We start from the raw sequence: 24,364 nt of genomic DNA on the forward strand, positions 1-24,364 counted from the left end.
CCTCTGATGTTCTTACAGCCTGTCAGTTCTTGGTCTTGGCTTGTGGCTTTATCCTTCTGTGCTGTTCCCTCCCCGGCTGTTTTTCCTGATGGGGCAGGCTAGACCGATAGGACGTGGGTGTGCCCTGCTGCATGGTCATGGCTCTAGTCATGCTGAAGGACAGTAGTGCCCTTTCTGAAGCTGGGAGGGCTGTGTCCCAGCAGAGTTCTCAGCAGTGTCCAGATGAGAATTCTTCCCGTCTCTGACAGCATTCCGGGTGTTGCACTAATTTGCTTTAACTGGCTTCCAACTTTCTTGAGTTTTTGCTGGAAGAGCTTGGAACATCCATCCTTCAACAGCTGGGTGGGAAAGTGATAGAAACGGCACCCATATCGTTGGGCTTAAAATGGCCTTTTTGTGCCCACAACCAGGGTGTCATTGGGCTGACCTTGACACCACTGACTCTACCCAAGCCAGCTCCATTTCCCAGGGACCCACTGCATAGCCCAAGAGCCTGAGCACCTCCTGGCCCCACCCGCGCCCCTCCTCCCTTGCGCTTATCCTCACTGCATCTCTAGGATTCCCTCTCCCAGAGGTTTTATCGCGTCCTTGTTCAGAGAGAAGCCCCATAAGATCCTTGAGGATATGAAGTGTGCAGTATACCACAGTTCCAGCAATAGGGTGGCAGATCTGTCCCCACTCTGCCTGGCCCCCCAGCATGGGAAGAAAGACATGGGAAGACACGTGTGTGCAGAGACTGCTGTCCTCATACCTGTCTGTGTTACTCGCACCAAGGCCTGCGGCCAGGATTCACTAAATACGTGTTAGCTTGGCGAGCGAGAGAGGGAATAGGTAGCTGCTCACCCAGATGGTCTGATGAACATAAATTAGCACGATGCTAACTAAGGGGTGGCAGGCAGCTTCCAGGAAAGTGTGCCTTCTGAAGTTAAGAGCTGGTGATGCTCTCCGAAGGATGGGGTGAGGTCGTAGGGACAGGGGAACCGAAATTCTTTCTGGATGGTGAGCCCAGGGAGAGATCCCAATAAATAAATATCTGTAAAGGTACAAGAGTTCCTGAGAAACTGTCTAGTTGGTAGCCATAGAAAGCGAATCCCCAAAATAACAGCATAACATTCGCACGTGCTTACAATGTGTCAGGCACTGCTCTAATCACTTTATATACATTAATTCACTTAGTTCTCATTCAGTTCACTGCTGGCCGGGCAGAAAGAGTCCATAACCACCCTGGGTCCTGCAACAAGAAGTGGTGGTCTAGGATTTGACCCTCTGCTCTCCGGCTTTAGAGCCCTTGCACATAACCAGAGATCAATGGATTAGAAACCCAGGGCTGAGAGTTATAAAATAACACGGCCAGAACCATGGAGTTGCTGTGTGATCCAAGTATGCTGGGTAAAATGCATCATTTTCTCAGTTCTTTTAAAATCTGCTATTAAGGCCATGTGGGCTCTGTGTGTGTGTGTCTGTATGCAAATGTATGCATGTACATGTGTATTTTTTCTTCTTTATATATTTTTTTCAGGTCAAATTGAGAACTAATATTCAAATTTAACTTCAAATAATCTTTCACATATCTGGGTACTAACAGCATGTCTTTCCCTTCCTTTCCAGGACCTGTCCTTACGTGTCTCCAGTGCTCCAAACCTGGTAAGAAGGACTTCTGGTCCTCGGTCCCCTTCCCCACCTTACTGTCCTTTCTGGAGTCTCAGACCCACAGCTTCACGCTTTTCTTGACTTTTAACCATGTACCTTTTGTCAGGGCCTTTGGGTAACCTCTTCCTTTTTGAAGTTAGGCCTCCTCTTTCTGTATTTTTAGACCATAAATGAACGTTATTAATCTGCAATATTGCCACCAAATATTCTGCTGTTGTGGCCAATCCATTTGTAGGCAAACTTGGGGATGACTTTTTTTGGTAAGCAAATGCAAATTAGTCACCTCATCACATTGGAAAACCAAACATGAGATTTCTTCCATTTTTAAGATACTTGATTGTGATAAAAACCTGGGGATGTTTTGGGGCTTTTTTTCCCTATTGGATGGACATACACTTAGGGTTCAACACATTTTAGTATACATATATATGTATGTAACATATTTATGTCTTGTTATAAATTGATTTGTCTTAACAACCACTTCATGGTTGTAAGGCCAAAATGTCTTTTCTGATGGATAGATAGAAATGCTACAAAAGATCATATTTTTCATCTAAGCATTATTTATAGCCATAATTTACACATTGGGGCTTACTAAAACAGGTAAAGAATGTAAGGAAGGCCATTTAGGTCTTTCTGTATTCCTTATTCTCCAACAAAGGTGGATGACGGCTTATGGGAAGCTTTAACTGAGCTAGACAATGTAAAATTTAGGAAATCCATTTTGAGATGACATTTACAGGTCCGAAACTCAATGATATCTCTCCATCTATAGCCATTGATGAGAAGTAAGGTGCAGCTTATTAGCGAGGTGATTGGCTGATTTGTTTGAAGGTCATTGATTTCATGCACCGTCAACCTTACCTGACGGTTTGCCATTTACCATTGACCTGAACTAAGGGCTATTTTAAAAATATTTTGCCTACTTGGTGCATTTTTAAATTTTTTAACTATTTGTATTCATTTGTGGAAAGATTACATAATGGTATTTCGGTTCCAAAGTTTGTGTATATTACATGAATGGATTATCATATACTTTTATATTTTACTTCAAAATCATTTGGTGTACACTAAGATGAAAAGAGATTATGAGAAACTTAAAAATTTACTCAGTCTGTTTTATAATGTTTTTGACATTTAGGATGAAGGAGACTATTGAAGCCTCTCTGACCGGGTGGATTTCAATGGGCATTATTATAATTCGGGTGAAACTCAGAGAAAGTGAATGTGTTTCTAAAGGAGGAGCCCCAAGGTTATATGATTTTTATTAATGGAAGAGAAAAACAGTGTGCATTTTTATACCCTACTGTAGAATAACAAACTCAGTAACAGTAGAACTAGTTACAATTTCTACATGTTTTTTGCTTTGTTTTGCTTTTTGGTAAACTCATGATTAAAAAAAAAAAATCTCTCTTCTAGCAATACTTTATGTGTATCTTAAAACATTCTTTTAACGTCACATGCTAAATGTGTATGCGTGTTCTCCTTTTTTCTCTTGTGCATCCTTCCCAATTAGAATAAATGTCATTAATGAAAATGCTTCTCTGAGGTCAGATTTTATATAAAAATACAACTACAGAAGGAAACCATCAAACTATTCACGAAACTTATGGTGCTTGGAAAGAATGGTTGGAATCCTAGACAATGGGCATCCAAAGGGAAAGAGACTTTTTCTATCCTGGAAAAGCTTCTATTAAATAGATGTTTTATTTTCTCAAACGAGGTCACGTTAGCAATGACAGATGTATATTTCAGTGTTGCCGCTCTCTTTCTTTTCCTTCTCTCTGGATTCAGGAAGGAGTGGGGGAGGTTAGGATCCCCACCCCTACCTCCCTGGAGTCCTGGAGAGCCTTCTGGCCAGCTGGAGCTCTTTGTGCCCAGCCAGAATTCAAACACTTTTTCTTTCCTGAAGCTTAGCCTCTCACTGTGTGACCCGCCCACCATAGAGCGTGGAGACCTACCCACAGCCAGACCTTGACCTCCTTCAGTCAGCTTTTCCCTTTTTGGGAGAAACCCCCGGGTCATAGGCATGGTGACATGAGGGATTTGGATCTCGTGAAGAGTTGTTCTTTGGGTTTAATGTTTTGCCATTTTACTTGATTCCTTGTTTTCAATTGTTCCATTTCAAACTTGAACATTTGACTGTATAATTTGAATGCTTGAGCTTTTAAACTCATTTGTAATTGATATTGTTCCAATTTTGGGAAAACAAAAACAGAGTGTTATATATATTCACTGAGTTCCAAGATACATTCATTCTCATGTACTACAAATGTAAAGGTGACTTTCTGAAAACTTGTTTTTGAGCCTTAATCAAATATTTGTTAATATTTAAATTAAAATCTATTAGTTTTTTAAAAAGCAGATTCATAGTCTTTTGAGATGGAAACCATTGACCAATAATTGCTTCTATTTATTCTTCACATAAAAAAATGACACTTTATGGGACACATCTGGGTGGCTCAGTCAGTTGGGCATCTGCCTTCGGCTCAGGTCATGATCTCATGGTTCTGGGATCAAGTCCCACATCAGGTTCTTTGCTTGGCAGGAAAACTACTTCTCTCTCTGCCTGTGGTTTCCCCTGCTTGTGTGCTCTCTCTCTCACTCGCACTGACAAACGAATAAAGTCTTAAAATAAAATAAGATAAAAATGACACCTTTATGCCAAATAAAATTTGCCATTCAGTGTTAGTTAACTTTTAACATCAAAACTGAAATTGATTGGGAATCACTTCAAATTTAAGTTGCAAAAATGAAATTAAATTGTTTTAACTCTGGAGCTCAATTGCCCACACAGGCCACGAGAGGGAGCTGTTGAATCTTAAACAAAATATATTTGAATTTCAACAAACCTTTTGGGTAAACTAGTCTACTAAACCTGGTCTATACAATGTCATACAATGTAATCAGCAGTAGCATGGTTTCCATTCCTATTAGGACAGAATTTATGCATGTATTTAAGAAGTACAGTAGTTAAATTCAATGAATAGTTTAGAGAGCATATTATTTATAAGACATTCTCTTCTAAAAGGGGATATAAAGATAAATAATTCAAATGGTTCATAAGCAAGTGTGCATGTCTACATATGTACACTTGCATTAGGAAGCAGAACATAATATATAAGAACCAGAAGAAAGAAATAAAGTACCATGGAGTTTCAAAAGCAAGAGCCTACCTCATGCAAGGCCGGATGGAGGAGGTGACATTTAAGGAGGCACATGAAAGTACTGGGCAGGGGGGCGGCGGTGTGTGACAATGAGAGATGGAGAAATATGCTAAGTGCAAAGCACAGCATAAGTAAAGGAATTTTGGAGAACCCTGAAAATTCCTGTTTGCTTGAAACATAGGTTGCATAAATGTAATTAAATGAATTTCATGCTGGAAAGACAGCTGCCATGGCTTGTATTATGTATTCTGTATTATGTATTCTGATCCCCCATAAATGCTAGAGAGTTTATTTGTACCTAATTGCTCTGAGTGTCAGAATGGCCGAAGGAACTCTTAGTCTGCACATGCCGAAGTGTGACTGAGAAGCATATCCTCTATTATCTATGCCTTCCCATATTACCCCTGGTGGTTTGGGGCCTCAAAACCATGGAATATCCTAGCAACATTTAGGTCAGCGGGCCTAGATTTAACAAAACTGCTTATTAGGCATTATTCACCAAACATCTGTGGCGCATATACTAGAGATAAGTTTTTAGAAAATATTTCTTTAAATTTTATTGATTTATTCGTGAGGAAGGGAAGAGGCAGAGGGACAGAGAATCTCAAGCAGACTCCCCGCTGAGTGAGGAGCCTATTGTGGGGTTTGATCTCCAGTCCTGAGATCATGATCTGAGCTGAAGTTAAAAGCCAGCTTAATATTGGGCCATTCATGCGCCCCAAGTTCTTAGCAAACCTTAATATTTCTTAATTACAGTATTCCGAAACTGCTAAAGCATTTGTAAATTTTTCAAAAGTCACTGAAAGTAATTTTCTTTTAAAAAATGGTTAATAGGGGCGCCTGGGTGACTCAGTGAGTTAAAGCCTCTGACTTCAGCTCAGGTCATGATCTCAGGGTTCTGGGATCAAGCCCCACATCGGGCTCTCCGCTCAGCAGGGAGCCTGCTTCCCTCTCTCTCTCTGCTTGCTTCTCTGCCTACTTGTGATCTCTGTCAAATAAATAAGTAAAATCTTCTTAAAAAATTAAAAAAAAACTAAAAAACGGTTAATAGATGATTTTACTATATTTATTAAGACAGAAATGACTACTTCTTAGAGTACTTGCAATAACTTCAAAAATCCAAACTAAGAAATTTTTTTTTTTTTGGAGTTAAAACAAAACAAACTATCTACAGGAAGTGGGATGAATTTCATTCTGAAGTTTTCTAACCACCAGTGCAAGGCAGGCAACACTGTGGTCCACGTTGTTTGCATTTGATGAATCCATCCGCCGAATCAGAAGTTTTCCTGGAATTAAACTCCAGCAAAAATTTATAGTGTAGGCTCTTAGGTTAAAAGAACATTGAGTAATGTACCAAACAATGACTTCAATTGTTCCTAAAAAACACTTGGATCCTCTCTAAAGACAGACATTAAGGCACAGCTCAAGTGATTCATTTCACTGGAAGATGGAGATAACAGGATCCTGATAGCTTACTCTTTGTAAGATTTAGAGAGAAAATCAGGAAATAATGAGTGATGTCTCATAGTGTGATAGGTGGAATGATTATACTCCCCACCCCCAAAGATGTCCATGCCCTGATCCCTGGAACCTAAACGTACTACTTTATATGGCAAAGAGGAAGTAAGGGTGCTCACCAGCTGATGCTAGAACAAGGGGACTGTCCTGGATTATATGGTAGACCAGAAGGAATCACAGGGGTCCTTAACAGTGGGGAGAGGGAAGCAGAAGAGTAGGTCAGGAGAATTCTGTGAGGATTTAATCTGATACTGTTGGTTTTGCAGGTGGAGGAGGGACCAGGAGACCAGGAATGTGGGTGGCTTCTAGGAGTTGGAGAAGGCAAGGGTATGGATTCTTCCCTTGAGTCTCCAGAAAGAATGCAGCCCTCTTCACACCTTAATTTTAGCCCAGTAAGACACCTGTTGGGCTTTAGCCTACAGAGATATAGGTGACAAATCTGTTTTTAAGTTTGTGATAATTTATTACAGCAGGAAACTAAAATACATAGACCCCCTCTAATATCACTGTCGGTTCATGGTAAAATCGCCTGATTACCTGTCATGTAGATATTTCATGTTAGTGGTTGGGAGCTGGGAGCTTCCGTTACCAGGATTGAGGGGATGAAAATGGCCAACATGTAGGAGAGGTTTGTGAGTTGTAGGCTGTGCAAGTTTATGAATCTGAACAATCTATACTGGTAGAAGTGGTGGCCAATGGAGAATGACCAGATGCACCTTGGACTAGACTCCATCCATGTATCTATAATTTGAGAACAGATTTGTTGCCCTACAATTTTTCAAACTATAGGACTTTGAAAGCTGAAATCTGGAGATTCCCAGACCTTAGGAGGTAACTGAATATTTATTGGGTGGATAATTGGATGGATGGGTGAGGAGGAGGAAGGGGTAAAGATGAACCTGGCTGCTGGCTAAAGAAGAAACACTACTTCGCTTTCCTAGGCTGTGGTCATGACAAGACCAGTGCCATGCATGAATTGGGGGAGGGGGTCCTATCCGGACAGATAGTGACCCAGTGCCCCTGAGTCCCATGTCACTAGAGATCTTCTAGTAGCTGCACAGCACCATTCCTACAGAACATTAAGTATTGAATGCTGACTGTGTGTTATACAGTAAGTTCTTTTTAAACATTTTTCATGTTTTTATAAATATTTGATAATGCAAAAGAATATGTGTTGTATGTGTGTTGTGATGGATAATAATTAAGTGAACATCTGGATCCCCCATATTTCTTAAGAAATAGGACATTATAAATACCAGGAGTTCCATGCATGTTAGTCATGATTGTACATCCTGTCTTCTCTCAAAAGGGAGTCAGTATTCTGAAAATGGTTTTTAAAAATTTTTAATTTTCATCCAGTATACTTAATGTACAGTGTTATTAGTTTCTGGTGTACAATACAGTGATTCAGCAATTCTGTACATTACTCAGTGCTTATCAAGATAAGTCTACTCTTAATCCCCTTCACCTATTTCACCCACCTCCCCTCTGGTGACCACCAGGTTGTTTTCTGGAGTTAAGAGTCTATTTTCATGTTTGTTTCTATCTGTGTTTTGTTCTTAAATTCCACATATGAGTGAATCATATGGTATTTGTCTTTCTTTGACATTAGCATTATGCCCTCTAAATCCATCCATGTTGTAAATATCAAGATTTCATTTTTTTGTGGCTGAATAATATTCCATTGTTTATATATAAATCACATCTTGTTTATCCAGTCATCTGTTGATAGACACTTAGTTTGCTTCCTCTATCTTGGCTATTGTAAATAATGCTTACAAATATAGGGGTGTGTATATCTTTTCAAATTAATGTTTTCATATTCTTTGGGTTAAATACCTTGTACTGGAATTATTGAACCATAGGGTAATTCTGTTTCTAATTTTTTGACGAACCTCCATATTGTTTGTGACTGCACCCAGTTTACACTCCCACCAACAGTGCACAGTGCAAGAGGGTTCTTTTTTCTCAACAGACTCTCCAACACTTGTTTCTTATTGTTTTTGATTTTTAGCTATTCTGACAGATATGAAGTGGTTTTGATGTGTATTTCCTGGATGTTGAGTGATGCTGAGCATCTTTTCAGGTGTCTGTTGGCCATCTGTAAATCTTCTTTGAAGAAATGTCTTCTGCCCATTTTTTTTTTTTTTTTTTTAAGATTTTTTTTTTTTTTTAATTTATTTATTTGACAGAGAGAAATCACAAGCAGTCGGAGAGGCAGGCAGAGAGAGAGGGAAGCAGGCTCCTGGCTGAGCAGAGAGCCCGATGCGGGACTCGATCCCAGGACCCTGAGATCATGACCTGAGCCGAAGGCAGCGGCTTAACCCACTGAGCCACCCAGGCGTCCCATCTTCTGCCCATTTTTAACTGGATTATTTGGGTTTTTTGGTATTGAGTTGTATAAGTTCTTTATATATTTTGGATACCAGCCCCTTACTGGATATATCATTTGCAAACTCCCACTTCTGAATATTGCTTTTAATACTCTTTTCTTTATTATTTTACCATAAATATATATGTCCCTAAGCAATACATATCTTAATTTTGTCCCCCCCCCCTTTTTTGAGAGAGAGAGAGAGAGGAAGAGTGTGCACAAGTGGGAGGTTGTTGCAGAGGGAGAAGGAGAGAGACTCTTAAGCAGGCTCCACGCCCAATGCAGGACTCAACCTCATGACCCTATAAGATCATCCCCTGAGCTGAAATCAAGAGTTAGATGCTTAACTGAGCCATCCAGGTGCCTCAATTTTTCTTATTTTAAAAAATTGTATCAAAACCTATCATAGTATATATAATGTATTCTCTTCATTGTTTTTTCATTCATTATACTGATGCTTAAAGTAATAGTGCATCCATTTTCTCTGATCTAAAGTATTGCATGGTACTTACATCCCAAAATGTATGTGTATGTATCTATATTATCCTATGACTAAACATTTGGGTTGTTTCCAGTCTTACCTGTTGCAGACATGCTTCTGTGAACATTTTGTACAGGTCTCCCAGAATCCACGTACAGATTTTTTAGGATGTACATTTAGAAGTTGCAGGATCATAGTGGAGTTGCATATTCAGCTTCTAAAAAGAATCCTAAACTCTTTCCCAAAGTTGGTCATACCAATTCATACTAAAACTGGTGGTAGGTGCAATTTCTTTTTGCTCTAAATCCTTATTAAATCCTTATTAAAAGTCAATATTTTGGGTTTTCAAATTTCTGTAATTTGGTAGGATGTAAAATTGTATCTCGTGATTTGAATTTTCCTTCTCTGACTTCTGAGGTTGAGCATCTTTTCTTTGTTCTTTTCTCTCCCTCCCTCCGTTTCTTTTTTTCTTTCTTTTCTTTCTCTCTCTCTTTCTCTTTTAGATTTTGTTTTTATGTAATCTCAACAACTCTATGTGAGGCTTGAACTCACAACCCTGAAATCAAGAGTTGCATGCTCCCTTGACGGAGCCAGCCAGGTGCCCCATGCATCTTGTCATATAATTATTAGCCATTTGCATTCCTTTCCAATGGAATCATATACTTTGTCCTTTTCAAAAAAACCTGGCTTGTTTATTCTTTATATATTTTGGATACTAATTCATTGTTGGTTATATAGTTTCCAAATATCTTCTCCCTAATTGTGTGTGACTATATGTGATTATTTCATATTTTTATGGTGAGACAGAAGTTTCAAAACAGAAGTTCTTAATGTATTCATTCTTTTTCCTTTTATGATTAATGCTTTTTGTGAATTAAGAAGTTCTTTCCTATCCCGCAGTCATATAGTCTTCTCCAAATAGCCTTCCTTTTAAAAGTTTGAAGTTTCATGTCTTTAACATCAATGGCACATAAATTATTATTTGTTTGGTGCGTGTAGGGGAGGGAGTATGAGGAGAAGTAGAGATCCTCTCCATCTTCCAGGTCTATTTCAGTATTATTTACTCTTTTTCTTTTCTGTGGTTGAGTTTGAGTAAGATAGAATTATTTGATCCTTTAATGTTTAGTAAAATGGTTTATAATAGTGTGTGTAGGTTATAAAACTACTGTTCTTTTTATAGGAAGGTTTTAAATGATTGATTTACTTTTTTTTAATGGATGTGGTTATTGTTTCATAAGTCAGTTTTCTATTTTTTCCCCTTAGGAATATGTGCATTCTGTTTGTGTTTTCAAATGCATAGCCAAAAAAATTGATTATAGTATAGTCTTACCTTTTAGATCTGTGCTATATTGTGGTCATATTGCTTTGATGATATTCTTTGCTTTATCTTGTTTCTCTCTCTTTTTTAATACTTTTCTTTTTTTTTTAATATTTTATTTATTTATTTGGCAGACAGAGATCACAAGTAGGCAGAGAGGCAGGCAGAGAGAGAGGAGGAAGCAAGCTCCCTTCTGAGCAGTTAGCCCGATGCGAGGCTCAATCCCAGAACCCTGGGATCATGACCTGAGCTGAAGGCAGAGGCTTTAACCCACTGAGCCCCCCAGGCACCCATATTTTTGTTTTTAATTTAAGTTCTAGTTAGTTCAATATTAGTTTCAGGAGTAGAGTTCATTGGTTTGTCACTTACATATGACACCCAGTGCTCATCATAGCAAGTGCCCTTCTTAATACCTGGCACCCATCTAGCCCATCCCCCACCCACCTCCTTCCAGGAACCCTCTGTTCTCTGTCGTTAAGAATATCTCATGATTTCCTCTTTTTCTTGATTAATCTTGCTAGAGATTTATTAATCTTATTTATATTTTCAGAGAGCCAACTTTTGACTTTATTATTCCTCTAATGTATCTTTGTCTTCTGTTTTATGAATTTCAGCTCTTATCTTTAGAATAAGACCTGGTGCAGAATAAACAATAGACAAATGCTTTCCCCCCTCCCCGACCCCTGCCTTCTTCTCATTTTCCTCTTAAACGTCACATAACTATTAAACACCATAAACTTTGATAAAAAATATTTTTGTCATAGTTCAGTTTTAGTTGTTTCTAATTTCCATTATACTGTTTCTTTGATACATAAATTATATATGTTTTGTAATTTCTGTACATACAGGAGAGTTTTTAGTTTTTTAAAAATTGATTTAGTACTTAACTATATTGTGATCAGAAAGTGTGATCTATTTGATATCAATTTTGCAGAATTTGCAAGGCATAGTTTATGGTCTAATATGTATTTTTATAAATATTGTTTTGTTTAGTTTTTACCCCCACATAATACTATCTTATACTATTTATGATTGTTTAGATTTACTTACATAGTTACCTCCTTCTTGGCTTATCATTCCTTTTTGTGTCTGGTCTCCTTTTCTTCCTCCTGTAGTAAATTCTTCTAAGAGTCTTTTAGGGATGGTCTCTTCTTGGAATATAGTCCCAAATTTATTGGAATATATATGTTTATCTGAAAATGTCTCTATTTTGCCATACTTCTTTTTTTTTTTTTTTTAAGATTTTATTTATTTATTTATTTGACAGACAGAGATCACAAGCAGGCAGAGAAGCAGGCAGAGAGAGAGGAGCAAGCAGGCTCCCTGCTGAGCAGAGAGCCCGATGCAGGGCTTGATCCCAGGACCCTGGGATCATGACCTGAGCCAAAGGCAGAGGCTTTAACCCACTGAGCCACCCAGGCGCCCCTTGCCATACTTCTTGATAGTTTTGCTAAGTGCAGAATTCTAGATTGATAGTTGTGTTTCTCCTAGTACCTCAGAGATGATAGTCTTTGGGGTTCATGGTTGCAGCTGTGAAGTCAGTTGCCTGTCTAATTAGATACAAGGTAATATATTTTCCTTGGCTGCTTTTGAATCTCTTCTGTGGCTTGGGGCTTCTTCAATTCTTTCTTTCTTTCTTTCTTTTTTTTTAAAGATTTTATTTATGGGCGCCTGGGTGGCTCAGTGAGTTAAAGCCTCTGCCTTTGGCTCAGGTCATCATCCCAGTGTCCTGGGATCAAGGCCCACATCGGGCTCTCTGCTCAGTGGGGAGCCTGCTTCCCCCATTCTCTTTGCCTACTTGTGATCTCTCTCTGTCAAATAAATAAATAAAATCTTTTAAAGATTTTATTTATTTGTTTGAGAGAGAGAGAATGAGAGAGGGAGAACATGAGAAGTGGGAGGGAGAAGCATACTCCCTGCCTAGCAGGGAGCCCAGTGCAGAACTCAATCCCGGGACTCCAGGGTCATAACCTGAGCTGAAGGCAGTTGCCCAACTAACTGAACCACCCAGGCATCCCTCTTCAGTTCTTTGGTAATGTTTGTTTATTATTTTAAGGTGATCTTGCTTGGTATTCTTTATGATTCTTAATTCTGAGGTTTTATAAATCCTCAGAACCACTATCAGTTTTGGAAAATTCTGATCTCTTCTCCTTTTGGAATTTGAATCAAATGTTTGTTGGTTCTTCTTACTCAAGCTTTGGTATTCTTTACTTACCCTTCATACTTTTATTTCCTTTCTCTGTGCTGGATTCTGGATTCTAGATCATTAATTCCTTATTCAGTCATGTCTAATTTGCTATTTAATAGTTTCTCTGGGTTTCAATAATTCTATTTATTTTAGAAGTTTGTTTTTTTAATGTTTCTGGTCATTTAAAAAATTCTCCTTGCTCATGGTTTCTTTTATTTCCTTTTTTTTTTTTTTTTTAAAGATTTTATTTATTTATTTATTTTAGAGAAACAGAGATAATGACAGAGAACATGAGCAGGGAGGAAGGGAAGAAGCAGGCTCCCCACTAAGCAGGGAGTCCAATTTGGGACTCAATCCCAGGACCCGGGATCTGAGCCATCTAGGTGCCTGCTCTTTTATTTCTTTAAACACTTTATTTTCTATATCTGAGCCTACCTATATCTAAAGTCCTGGTGAGTCTATTCCTTTATTTATTTATTTATTTATCTATTCTGTGGCTCCTCCGTTTCCTTGTGTGGTTTTTGTTTTTTTTCATTGTAATGTTATATTTATTTGAAATCTGTTTGTGGAAATGTTTTCAGCCTGGTGTAAAGTTACATTTTATAGGATTAAGTTTTTTTGTCTGCTTTTACCAGGCACCCAGGGATAATACAAATTATGACCTATTTAATATGAATATTTTAGCTTTTTAGACAGATAATGTGAATTCAGGACCCAAATCCATATTAGGTCTAGCCAATAACCATGGATCTGAAGGGTAGTATTGCCATAAAAACTACAGGATGCCTTGTTAATATTTGAATTTCAAATAAACGATGAATACATTTTTACTATAAGTATTTTGTTTATATAAAATAAATAGACTTTATTTTTTAGGGTAGCTTTGAGTTCACAGCAAAAGTGAGCATTAACTATAGTGTTCTCACATATCCCTCCTCCTCATACCCACAGAGCCTCCCCCGCAACAACATTGCCCACGAGAATGGTATATTTGTTACAATCAATGAACCAGCATTGACCCATTATATCACCTGAAGTCCATAGTCTACATTAGGGTTCATTGGTGGTGTACATTCTATTAATTTTGATAAGTGTATAATGACATGTATCTACCATTATATTATGATAGAGAATAGTTTCACTGCCCTAGAAATCCCTGACGCTCTGATTTTTATTTCTGAATCTGACAACCTTACTCAAGGGAGATTTTTTTCTTCTCTCACTACAAGTCAAGACCAAGACAAATAACTTTCCTTGTCTATCTCTTGGGTAGGGTGTTTATGTTTTCCTCTTAATTGAGATTTCTCTGAGAGCATAGCCTGTTATGTACCTTGACTTTCTGTAGTGATCTCTGTTTCTCCTCCCACTGAATCCCTTGACCACCCATGTGTCCTCCAAAACCTGTACTTTCACCTAGTTTGTTTCATTCACTTCCATTTCTCAATGTTTTTTACCATTCAAAGCAGCAAAAGTGTTAATGTTTATTTTTATTTATTTATATAGTTATGTCTTATTTATTTAGGCCACCATTAGAACTGCTGCCCATAGTGGGTGGCATTGATGGTGGTATCAGGACTGGCCTGCGGCATAGGTAGGACTGCCTGTTTATTGACATCTCTTGAATGTTTGGCACAGATCAAGGTTTTGTCTTGAGCTTTACTGGTTTGGAAACTCGATGATTATCAGTTTACCTGGAGCTAATCAACTCTACTGTACTGAGTCATGCTAACAAGTCATGGGCCAGAATTCCAATATATCAGTTTATAGTGGGAGATAAACCTTTTCTGCGACTAGACTACTTGTATTCACGCTCCAGGGACTTTCCTGATGTCAAGAGAGTGGGGAAAACTTATCTGTGGCCAGTGGTATGCTTGGCAAATTTTGAATTAGGAAAAGGAGAATTAAGTGACCTAAGAAAAATTAAATGGCTTTCAGGCTTATTCGGGATTTCTGATAAAATCAATGTTTCTAACAACCAAGGTTTCTACCATAAAATTGATCAATTACGATCATGTACTGAGCATCTACTTCGTATTTGTCACCATGCCAGCCACTGTAGACACAAAGGTCAATAAGACAGTGACCTACTCTTGACGAATTTGTATCGCATATGTTAAACAATGCCTTAAACAATGCCCAATCAAACTTGGAAACTCTGTTTTATATCTATGTGCAACGTTCTTCAGTTAAATCCAGACTTGATGAAATGGACTTCAGACCCCCAGTTAGACTTCTATAACTCCAAGATGTTCTCGGTACTGAATTTACAAGCTATCTCTTTAGGCAAGTTGCTTCACTCTTCTCCATTTTCAGCTAATTCTTCACCCACAGTTGTCCCCTGTGTGCTGAGTACTTGGGGCGCTGTTGCTTCTTAACAATTACTCAATATGGCAGTAGCAGGAAGTGAACACTGTTGGAATCAATCCACCTGTGTGTCTGCCAGAGATTTCACAGGGAGTGATTACAAATATCTTGAGTTTCCTTTTATCTTTTTTCACAGAGGTGGTTGACTGTGTGGAAAAATCTGTTTACTTATTCCTTCTCTGTAGTAATGGAGAGTGTGGAGGCTTTGGGTTGCAAATAAGACATTCCAGATTTGGGCACACAGGAAAATCTGGTTCCTGAGCAGAGTAACTTCAAATTAACTTTACATTTGAAAGTTATGTGTTCTCAAAAATGTAACCAAACTTTTAAATAGGAGCAAATCTAAATGCCCTCCTTGCTACATCGAGGTGGCCTTCCCTAGAGAGTTGCCATAGTTCAGGGTCTGGTTTCCATCCTTATAATTCAGTGTAGTTGAGTCAGTAGGTCTGAGACTTCATCTTTGTTTTCTGAGTCACTAAACATGGAAATACTGGGCATTTGTTATAGTCCTGGCTGGGGAGTGTTTGACTCATTTTTTTGACTCTGGGGTAGATGGAAGGGTTAGCCTAATACAACCCTCTTGATGGGGAAAAAGAAGAAATTCACATTTTATCTAAATAAATAAAGACAGCTATTTACCTTTTTATTTTTTATTTTATTTTATTTTATTTTTAAGATTTTATTTATTTATTTGACAGACAGAGATCACAAGTAGGTAGAGAGGCAGGCAGAGAGAGAGGAGGAAGCAGGCTCCCCGCTGAGCAGAGACCCCGATGCGGGACTCAATCCCAGGACCCTAGGATCATGACCTGAGCCGAAGGCAGATGCTTAGGGACTGAGCTACCCAGGCACTCCATATTGCCCTGTGGTTTTTTTTTTGTTTGTTTGTTTTTTTTTAATTTTTATTTATTTATTTGACAGAGATCACAAGTAGGCAGGCAGAGAGAGAGAGAGAGGAGGAAGCAGGCTCCCTGCAGAGCAGAGAGCCCGATGTGGGGCTCCATCCCAGGACCCTGGGATCATGACCTGAGCCGAAGACAGAGGCTTTAACCCACTGAGCCACCCAGGCGCCTCAGCTATTTACCTTTTTAAAGATATCTAACTGTCAGGGACTTGTAGCAAGGCCTCCAGTGTCAGGAAATTGATGAAAATACCCTGGACTCTCAGGTTGATGGTACTATTTAGGAGAGAGATTACTCGCCTAACACCTATACTATGTGTGAAGCCACCAAATTTTACAAAACTGCTCAGAAAATAGAACTTCAAAAATCTAATAAAAATGAAAGCCAAAAACAATCAAGGTGAGAGGCATATAAAAAAGCAGCTTTGTGTTTTGACAGGTCCAGAAGTGTCCATGGGGTTTCCCTCTCCTTACTGATGGCCAGAGCCTCACAGTATCAGAGATAAACTCTTTCCCATTAATCAGTATGCTAATTTACTCTGTGTGTAGAAGTCTTTCTGGCATCTTCCCTGACCCAAAGTGTTCTGCTAACTTACTGGTTTCAATTCAGAATGGCTAATTGACCATTGTAATATTGTAATTAACTCTAACATGGGGGGAGGGACCTAAGGAGCCACTGGCCACAAATCAGCTGTTTCCAGCTTCAGTTTCATGGGGCTCATTAAGGCCCTGTTCCCTGTCCCAGCCTGCAGCAGGACCCAGGGTGATGCTGAGTTGCTGTGGGCGCTCAGTGTGTCCTCTGATATCACCAATGAAGCAAAACTGTGTTTAGGTTATAGCTTAGTGTGTCACAGGAGAAAATCACCTTTGCCCTGGCTGCATTTCCATCTACTCCACAGCAAGTGAGTCCTACAGTCCAACCAGTATGATAGCCTTAGGTAGTCAGTGCCAGGAGAAATGTGGTAAAGTGAATGCAATTATGGAAGCCATGCATTTGCTTTTGCCATTTATCAAGAATAGTCTTTTCATGAAACAAAGGAAAAAGGCGATAGGGAGTTTTCTGGAGCAAGTCCTTATTTATGGAAGAGGGGACAGTTTATCTACACTGACATTCTGAGGATTCCACATTGTGCCTTATATTGCAGGCGAGCTTTCAACATTTAATTAAGAGTCATAAGGCGGTGGCTTCCCCCACCCACAGAAAAATTCCTTTAAGGAATCATGAGACCATCAACATTCTGCAGCTGTTTAAAAGACTGTTTAGACTCCTGGAATGATGCTGGGAAATTCTTGGATTTATGGTCTTGGACAAGAAAGGAACTCAAGAATGGGAAAATCAAGTAGTATAACAACCTGAATCCAAACCCAGGAGAACCTTCCTTACATAACCTGCTAATCTGCTCCTCGTAATATAATTACCACCAAGTGGTAGAATTTAATGAAGAGGAAAAAAAGGTTAATATCCTTTCTGCTCTGGATCAAATATAGCACAGGACACCAAATTCTCCATGAAATTGGTTGGATTCAATCATTTCATGCAGAATGCTTACTTTTGAGTCTGTATCACTGATTGCTACTTCATGTCTAATGAACCCTCACAGGTCTCGACAGATAAGATCACTTGGAAGGCTGGTCCACTTTGCCATCAATTCAGGCACTGTCTCCCTAAATGACATTTTAAAGCCACCTGGTTTAGCTTTGGCCATGGAGCCTTGGAACAGAGTGGTAGGAACCTTAAAAGCCAGGAGATCCTGGGCACACAGCCTCACTTAGAAGAAATAAGAAGCAGACATAAGGAAAAACATGCCAGAGAAGTAAGACTAATTGGTTGCACGTCCTCAAGTTGTATTTAGTTCCTATAAGGCAGTGGTTCTCAAACTTGTTGATCTCCCCTTTATGCTCTTAAAAATTGAAGAGCCTGGGGCCCTTGGCTGGCTCAGTTGGTTGAACATGAGACTCTTCATCTCAGGGTCATGAGTTCAAGCCCAACATTGGGAGCCTAGTTTAAAAAAAAAAATTGAAAATGCTCAAGAGCTCTTGTTTACAATGGACTAAATTACTAATATTTACTGTATGGAAAAAAATTGAGAAATTTAAAAAATACTTTAAAAGTACAGTAATAACCCTATGCTGTAAATAACATACACTATGAAAATAAGTATATTCTCAAAAAAAAATTGAGTAAGAAGAATGGTGCTGTTGGGGCATTTGGGTGGCTCAGTCTGTTAAGCATCTTGCCTTCCTCTCAAGTCATGATCACAGAGTCCTGGGAATGAGCCCTGAGTTAAGTTCGCTGCTTAGCGGGGAACCTGCTTTTCTCTTTCCCTCTGCCCTTTCTCCCTGCCCCCTCCCCACTTGTGCTCTCTCTTGCTCTCACTCTCTGTCTCTCTCAAATCAATAAATAACATATTAAAAAAAATTTGGCTCAGGTCATGATCTTGGAGTCCTGGGATGGAGCCCTGTGCTGGGCTCCCTCCTCAGTGGGGAGTGTGCTTCTCCCTCTCCCTCTGCCTCCTCCCCTCCCCCCACTAGTACAGTCTCTCTCTCTCTCTCTCTCATAAGTAAGTAAGTAAATAAATAAATAAGATCTTAAAAAAAAAAAGAGTGGCACTGTTTAGGAGTTTCACAAATCTCTTTAATGTCTGGCTTAATAGAAGACAGGAGTCTCATCTCTGCTTTTCCATTTAATTTGAATCTGTTGCAGTATGTTATCTTGGTCGAAGTGTCTGAGGAAATCTGGCCTCACACAGATATACAAGTGGAAAATAAAGTAGTATTTCAAATAATGGTAGGTTTGAGTTTCTCGACAAGTGTCGTTTCTTAAAGGTAAGTCACAGTGTAGAATCGGAAATCCTATCAGTTTCAGATCCATGCTGTTCCATTAAAATCTGTTGCTCTATTTTCACTTTCAGTGGCTGCTTTATCCATGCATGACTTGGTTATATTGTGCATTGATCACTTGAAAAATACTGGTTCACTGAATTATGCAGATCTTCCAAATGTTGATATACATATCAAGAAAGTACATCTGTTAATAGCAACACCAATCTTATCAGAGAAGTCTTGAGATACTGGAAAGCTGTCAAGCTCATGGTGACAGACAGATTTTCAATAACCTCATTTTTGCCTGAAACTTAAATTTTTCTATTGGCAACAAATGCCTTCTGTTGTTTTCCTTTCAGGGACTGGATTTTTCAGAAAATAACCAACAAACCCAAGTCTGAGTAACCAGTGTCTGTCAGTTATTCTTTCAAGCAAAAATAGTGCACCATGGAAACCAAAGGCTCACAACTCAAACTGTTGTACAAGTGTTCCTTCTATAGTTATTGTATGTCTGGGTGGAAGAGGGGAGCTTTATGAGTACCTTCCATTTTGTCACACAAAATATTAAAAAGGTTGAGATTTAAAGTTTTACTACATCATGGACATTCTTAAGTGAAAATGTTTTTGTTTTGTTTTTTGAACTACAAGTATAGGGTAGTGACATATTTGCTGGGACTCCTAGTATAGTTGGGGGCCTTGACTCAGGCCAAGGACTCCATAGCTCCACCCACCACAGCTTTAGTAGCATTGGTACAAATGTCAACACAATGAACATCAAAGGACATCTTCATATGTTATTATAGAAATAATTTGGGATGCCTGGGTGGCTCAGTTGGTTAAGCAGCTACCTTCAGCTCAGGTCATGATCCCAGCGTCCTGGGATCGAGTCCCACATCGGGCTCCTTGCTCGGCGGGGAGCCTGCTTCTCCCTCTGCCTCTGCCTGCCATTCTGTCTGCCTGTGCTCGCTCTCTCCCCCTCTCTCTCTCTGATAAATAAATAAAATCTTAAAAAAAAAAAAAAGAAAGAATTTGATCTCTAGGACTCCTTCAAAGTGGAACTATAGACCCCACTTGAAAACCACTGACTTAAGGCATCTCCACTCTTGATCTTTTAGAACTACACAAACTTCTCTATTTTGTCTAGTTACAATAGACTTAAATTACATGGCTGATCATTCCCATCAAAGCAAACTGAATTTGACTCTAGAATTTCCCCACCCATATTTAGCTTAGCCAATCTCTAGTTTCTTAATTGTCAGATTCAAATACTATACTTTTTATACAAAATGGTTGGCTCCCCTGAATAAAGTACCATTAAAACATGTGGTCCATTAACATCATTTTCCTTCTGCTCATTGGTTTTACATTTCGCATTCATGCCCCGAGGAAGAGTTCAAATTTATTCTCATAGTAATGGGAGCACTGTGGTAGTCTGTTGGATAAATACTAGGTTCTCTAATTCCTTTTTTCTGTTTTGAAGATTTTATTTCTTATTTAGAGAGAGAGTGTGCATGTGTAAGTGGGGAGAGGCAGAGGGAGAAGGGGAGAGAGAATCCCAAGCAGGCTCTATGCTCAGCAAGGAATCTGATGTAGGTCTGGATTTCATAACCCCAAGATCATGACCTGAGCCAAAATCAAGATTTGGGCTCAACTAATTAAGCCACCCAGGTACCCTTCCTTTTTTAAAGTAAACTCTACACCCAACGTGGGTCTTGAACTCATGACCCCAAGATCAAGAGTCACATGATCTACCGAGTAAGCCAGCCAGGCACCCCTATACTGAGTTCTCCAAACCAAATTCAAACCTTGACGGTTCCAGCGGTACCAAGCTTTTTTTTTTCACTCCATTCAAACTTAGAATTCTTCATTCTCAGAAGAAAAGCAAAATCTCCAATAACAATGAAGTCCTGAAGGAAATTGCTTTGAATTAACTCACAAGGAACATCATGAAGATTAAAGGGGGGAAAGGTTGGTCCTTCAGGTAGATCAAAGGATTGGAGCCTCTTGAACCAAAGACTCTGGGTAGGCGAAAGGGAGAACCTGAATTGTTACAGCAACTTGGAAAAATAAAAATAAAGTAAGTTTTAAAATAAAAGACATAAATAATGAAATTGAAAATAAATCTAAAATCTTTCCCCCCCTCATTTAACCATAGCATTTATAGATTGGTTTTCTTTTTTAAAAATGTGATAGAGGGGTGCCTGGGTGGCTCAGTGGGTTAAAGCCTCTGCCTTCGGCTCAGGTCATGATCCCAGGGTCCTGGGATCGAGCCCCGCATCGGGCTCTCTGCTTGGCGGGGCCTTGCTTCCTCCTCTCTCTCTGCCTGCCTCTCTGCCTACTTGTGATCTCTGTCTGTCAAATAAATAAATAAAAAATCTTTTTAAAAAAATGTGATAGAGGGGCGCCTGGGTGGCTCAGTGGGTTAAGCCACTGCCTTCGGCTCGGGTCATGATCTCAGGGTCCTGGGATCGGGCCCCGCATCGGGCTCTCTGCTCGGCAGGGAGCCTGCTTCCTCCTCTCTCTCTGCCTGCCTCTCTGCCTACTTGTGATCTCTCTCTGTCAAATAAATAAATAAATAAATCTTTAAAAAAAAAAATGTGATAGAAATCTTAAAATTTAGGAAAGCAAGTTTTAATTGCACAAGTGAAAGGTTAGACAGCCCTTGCTATGAGAGAAGTTTGTAGATAATAATTAGCTTCATATTAATCATCCAAAGGAGTTTAAATTTATTTGTAAGACCTGGTGAGAAGACCTCAGTATGCCTTCTATGAACTAGAGCTCTTTCACCCTTTAGACTGGTGTCCCAGCTTGGGGATGGGGACAATGGTACATTTTCCTGTCTTATCCGTGTTTGATCATATTACTGTTGGATCCATTCTTCCCCCAGGATCAGAACTGGCTACAAAATTTGCAAGGCCCAGTTCAAAATGAAAATGCTACTATTTATTAAAAAATTATAACAGATTTTAAGAAGGCAACAGTAGGCCAAGTATGGCCAGGTCACAATAGTACCAAGAGACAAGGTGAAGAGATTTCTTCTGAGGCCTCAACTCTGGAGATCTGTAGAGGCGACTATTTTTTTAGGGATGTCTTAGATGCTCCTCTGCCCGGGGCCCCTAGGTAATAAACCTAAGTCTGAGAACTGTTTTTTTGTTTTGTTTTGTTTTTTTAATTTTTTTTCAAGATTTTATTTATTCATTTGACAGAGAGATCACAAGTAGAGAGGCAGGCAGAGAGAGAGGGGGGAAGCAGGCTCCCTACTGAGCAGAGTGCATGATGCGGGGCTTGATCCAAGGACCCTGAGACCTTGACCTAAGTCGAAGGCAGTGGCTTAACCCACTGAGCCACCCAAACACTCCAAACCTAAGACTGAGAACTGTTTGAGCCTAGAAGACATTTGTGGACCATCCCTCCCTGCTCCTTTCTGCGTGTCTAACACTTAGCTATTCTTTCCGAGCTGAGATAAATCCCATTTCTTCGGTGAAGGCTTCTCTCACCTTACTAAACAACAGTAGTCTCTCAATTTCGGTAATGTTATTATATGTATCACTTATTTGGCACTTAGTAGATGCTGCTAATTTTAAATTAATTGCCAAATACATACTTGCTAATTGTTAATTAAGTTAATTGAAAACAGGTTTGTTGGCTGGTGCCTTTTAAATTTTGTTTTCCCACAACTAGCAAAAAAAAAAAGATCCAGGTTCTTTTTTTTTTTTTTTTTTTTTTTTTATAAACATGTATTTTTATCCCCAGGGGTACAAGGTCTGTGAATCAGCACTCACCAAAGCACATACCCTCCCCAATGTCCATAACCCCACCCCCCCTTCTCCCAACCCCCCTCCCCCCAAAGATCCAGGTTCTTAATCTGGTTCTTGGGAGTCCAAGAACCCTCGGAAATTACAAATGAAATTGTGGATGTCTGTGTATATGTCAGTTTTCGTAAGTATTAGCCACCCTCACTCCCAAAAGGGTTAATAACAACTAAGCTAGATTCTCAACAGATATATTCTGATTGGTTGTTAGGGGATTTTATTTACTTATTTATTATTTTTTAAAGTAATCTCTACCCTCAATGAGAGCCTCAAGCTCACTACTCTGATGTTAAAAGTTGCATGCTCTACTTACTGAGCCAGCCAGGTACCCTGGTCTTTAGGGAATTTTATTTTATTTTTTTAAAATATTTTATTTATTTATTTGACAGAGAGAGATCACAAGTAGGCAGCGAAGCAGACAGAGAGGAAGGGAAGCAGACTCCTCACCAAGCAGAGTCCGATGCGGGGCTCGATCTCAGGACACTGGGATTATGACCTGAGCTGAAAGCAGAGGCTTTAACCCACTGAGCCACCCAGGCACCCCTTTAGGGGATTTTAAATGCAATAACATGGTCAGGAAAGGTCTCATGGACCATCTCATCCTTCAGACCCTCCACTATAAAAGCAAATCCTTCTGGAATTATGCCAGTGGACTTTTAGTTCTCTCCATTGTGTGTTTACTTTGGAATTCCAATCATCTGGTCACCTTTGGAATTTCAAGGGAGGATCTGTGTTTGAAAGAGAACCCTTGGTTTGCCTCCTCAATTCTGTCTTGTCCCATGCAAACATGTGGTTAGGTATGGTGAAATGTTTCACGTGACTACAGTATTTATCAAGGTGCCTCTGTAGTGCAAAGAAGCAAGAGAAGCACCTAACTCAGGGGTCAGCAACCTTTTTCAGTAAAGAGCAAATAATAAATATTTTAGGCTCTACCAGTCGGACGGTCTCTGTTGTAACTTCTCAGTTCTACTATTGTTGCATGAAGATAGCCATAGATAAGCAATAGGCATAGCTGTGCCAAGTACAACTCCATTTACAAAACCAGGCAGTGACTACATTTGGCCTGTGGGCCAGAGTTTGCCAACCTCTGATCTAATTCATGGCTCACTAGGACCTAGGAAATCCCAGTTACAACCAAAAGGCACACCACCAAATAATTAGGCATGCCTTTTAAAACTCTGCATTTCATCAATAGCATGTAATTCTAATCTTGGCTGAAAAATGAGCATACAAATCCAAAGGAACCAGCTCATCCCAGGTAATGGCCCAGACCGGCAGCCCAGCGACACAGGCAAGGAAATAGGGGTGATTTTGTTATCACGATTCCAGTTCTCACGCACCCTTTATCAGAGACAATAAAAAAGGTTATTGTTCACACCATCACCGACAAGGAGAGGGCAGGCTCCTGCTATAAAATCCGATTGCTCTCTGATCGGCTTCTCTGTAATTAGTGACCCTTTCTTTCTCTGTTCTGTGCAGATGAATAAAAGGTTCACGGTGTATGATGTCACCCTAAAAACAATCTCTTGATTGTTCCACGTTAAGCTCTGCATTTGAACCCAGCTGTGGCTGCAGCTGCTAGTCATTTCTCTACCAGCTACTACTCATTTACCAAACTGGCTTTGTCAGCTTCCCCGTCTTGCCTGGCAGGAGGAAAGCCTGGTGGGAGCAGAACTCGTAGGTGGAGACTTGACACTGTCACTCCTGAGAGAGCGCAAATAGTCGAAGCTGATTCACAACTTCTTACAAGTTTAATGATCTGAAAACA

At 39.5% G+C, this 24,364-nt stretch overlaps 1 protein-coding gene across 3 annotated transcripts in view; it reads left to right on the plus strand.

The window, feature by feature from the left end:
* Positions 1 to 24,364, plus strand: part of SPATA13 (spermatogenesis associated 13) — a 341,308-nt gene that overhangs the window by 41,117 nt on the left and 275,827 nt on the right. For all 3 annotated transcript variants that reach the window (XR_009347123.1, XM_059144760.1, XM_059144759.1), the window contains exon 2: positions 1,609 to 1,644. Coding sequence is in view for 2 of the 3 variants with exons in the window: in XM_059144760.1 (XP_059000743.1) it covers positions 1,609 to 1,644 (36 nt within the window). In the remaining variant the exon portion in view is untranslated. The remainder of the gene's footprint in view (positions 1 to 1,608; positions 1,645 to 24,364) is intronic.

The sequence above is a fragment of the Mustela lutreola genome, chromosome 13, assembly GCF_030435805.1.
Source record: "Mustela lutreola isolate mMusLut2 chromosome 13, mMusLut2.pri, whole genome shotgun sequence".
In the NCBI taxonomy this organism is placed as follows: Eukaryota; Metazoa; Chordata; class Mammalia; order Carnivora; family Mustelidae; genus Mustela; species Mustela lutreola.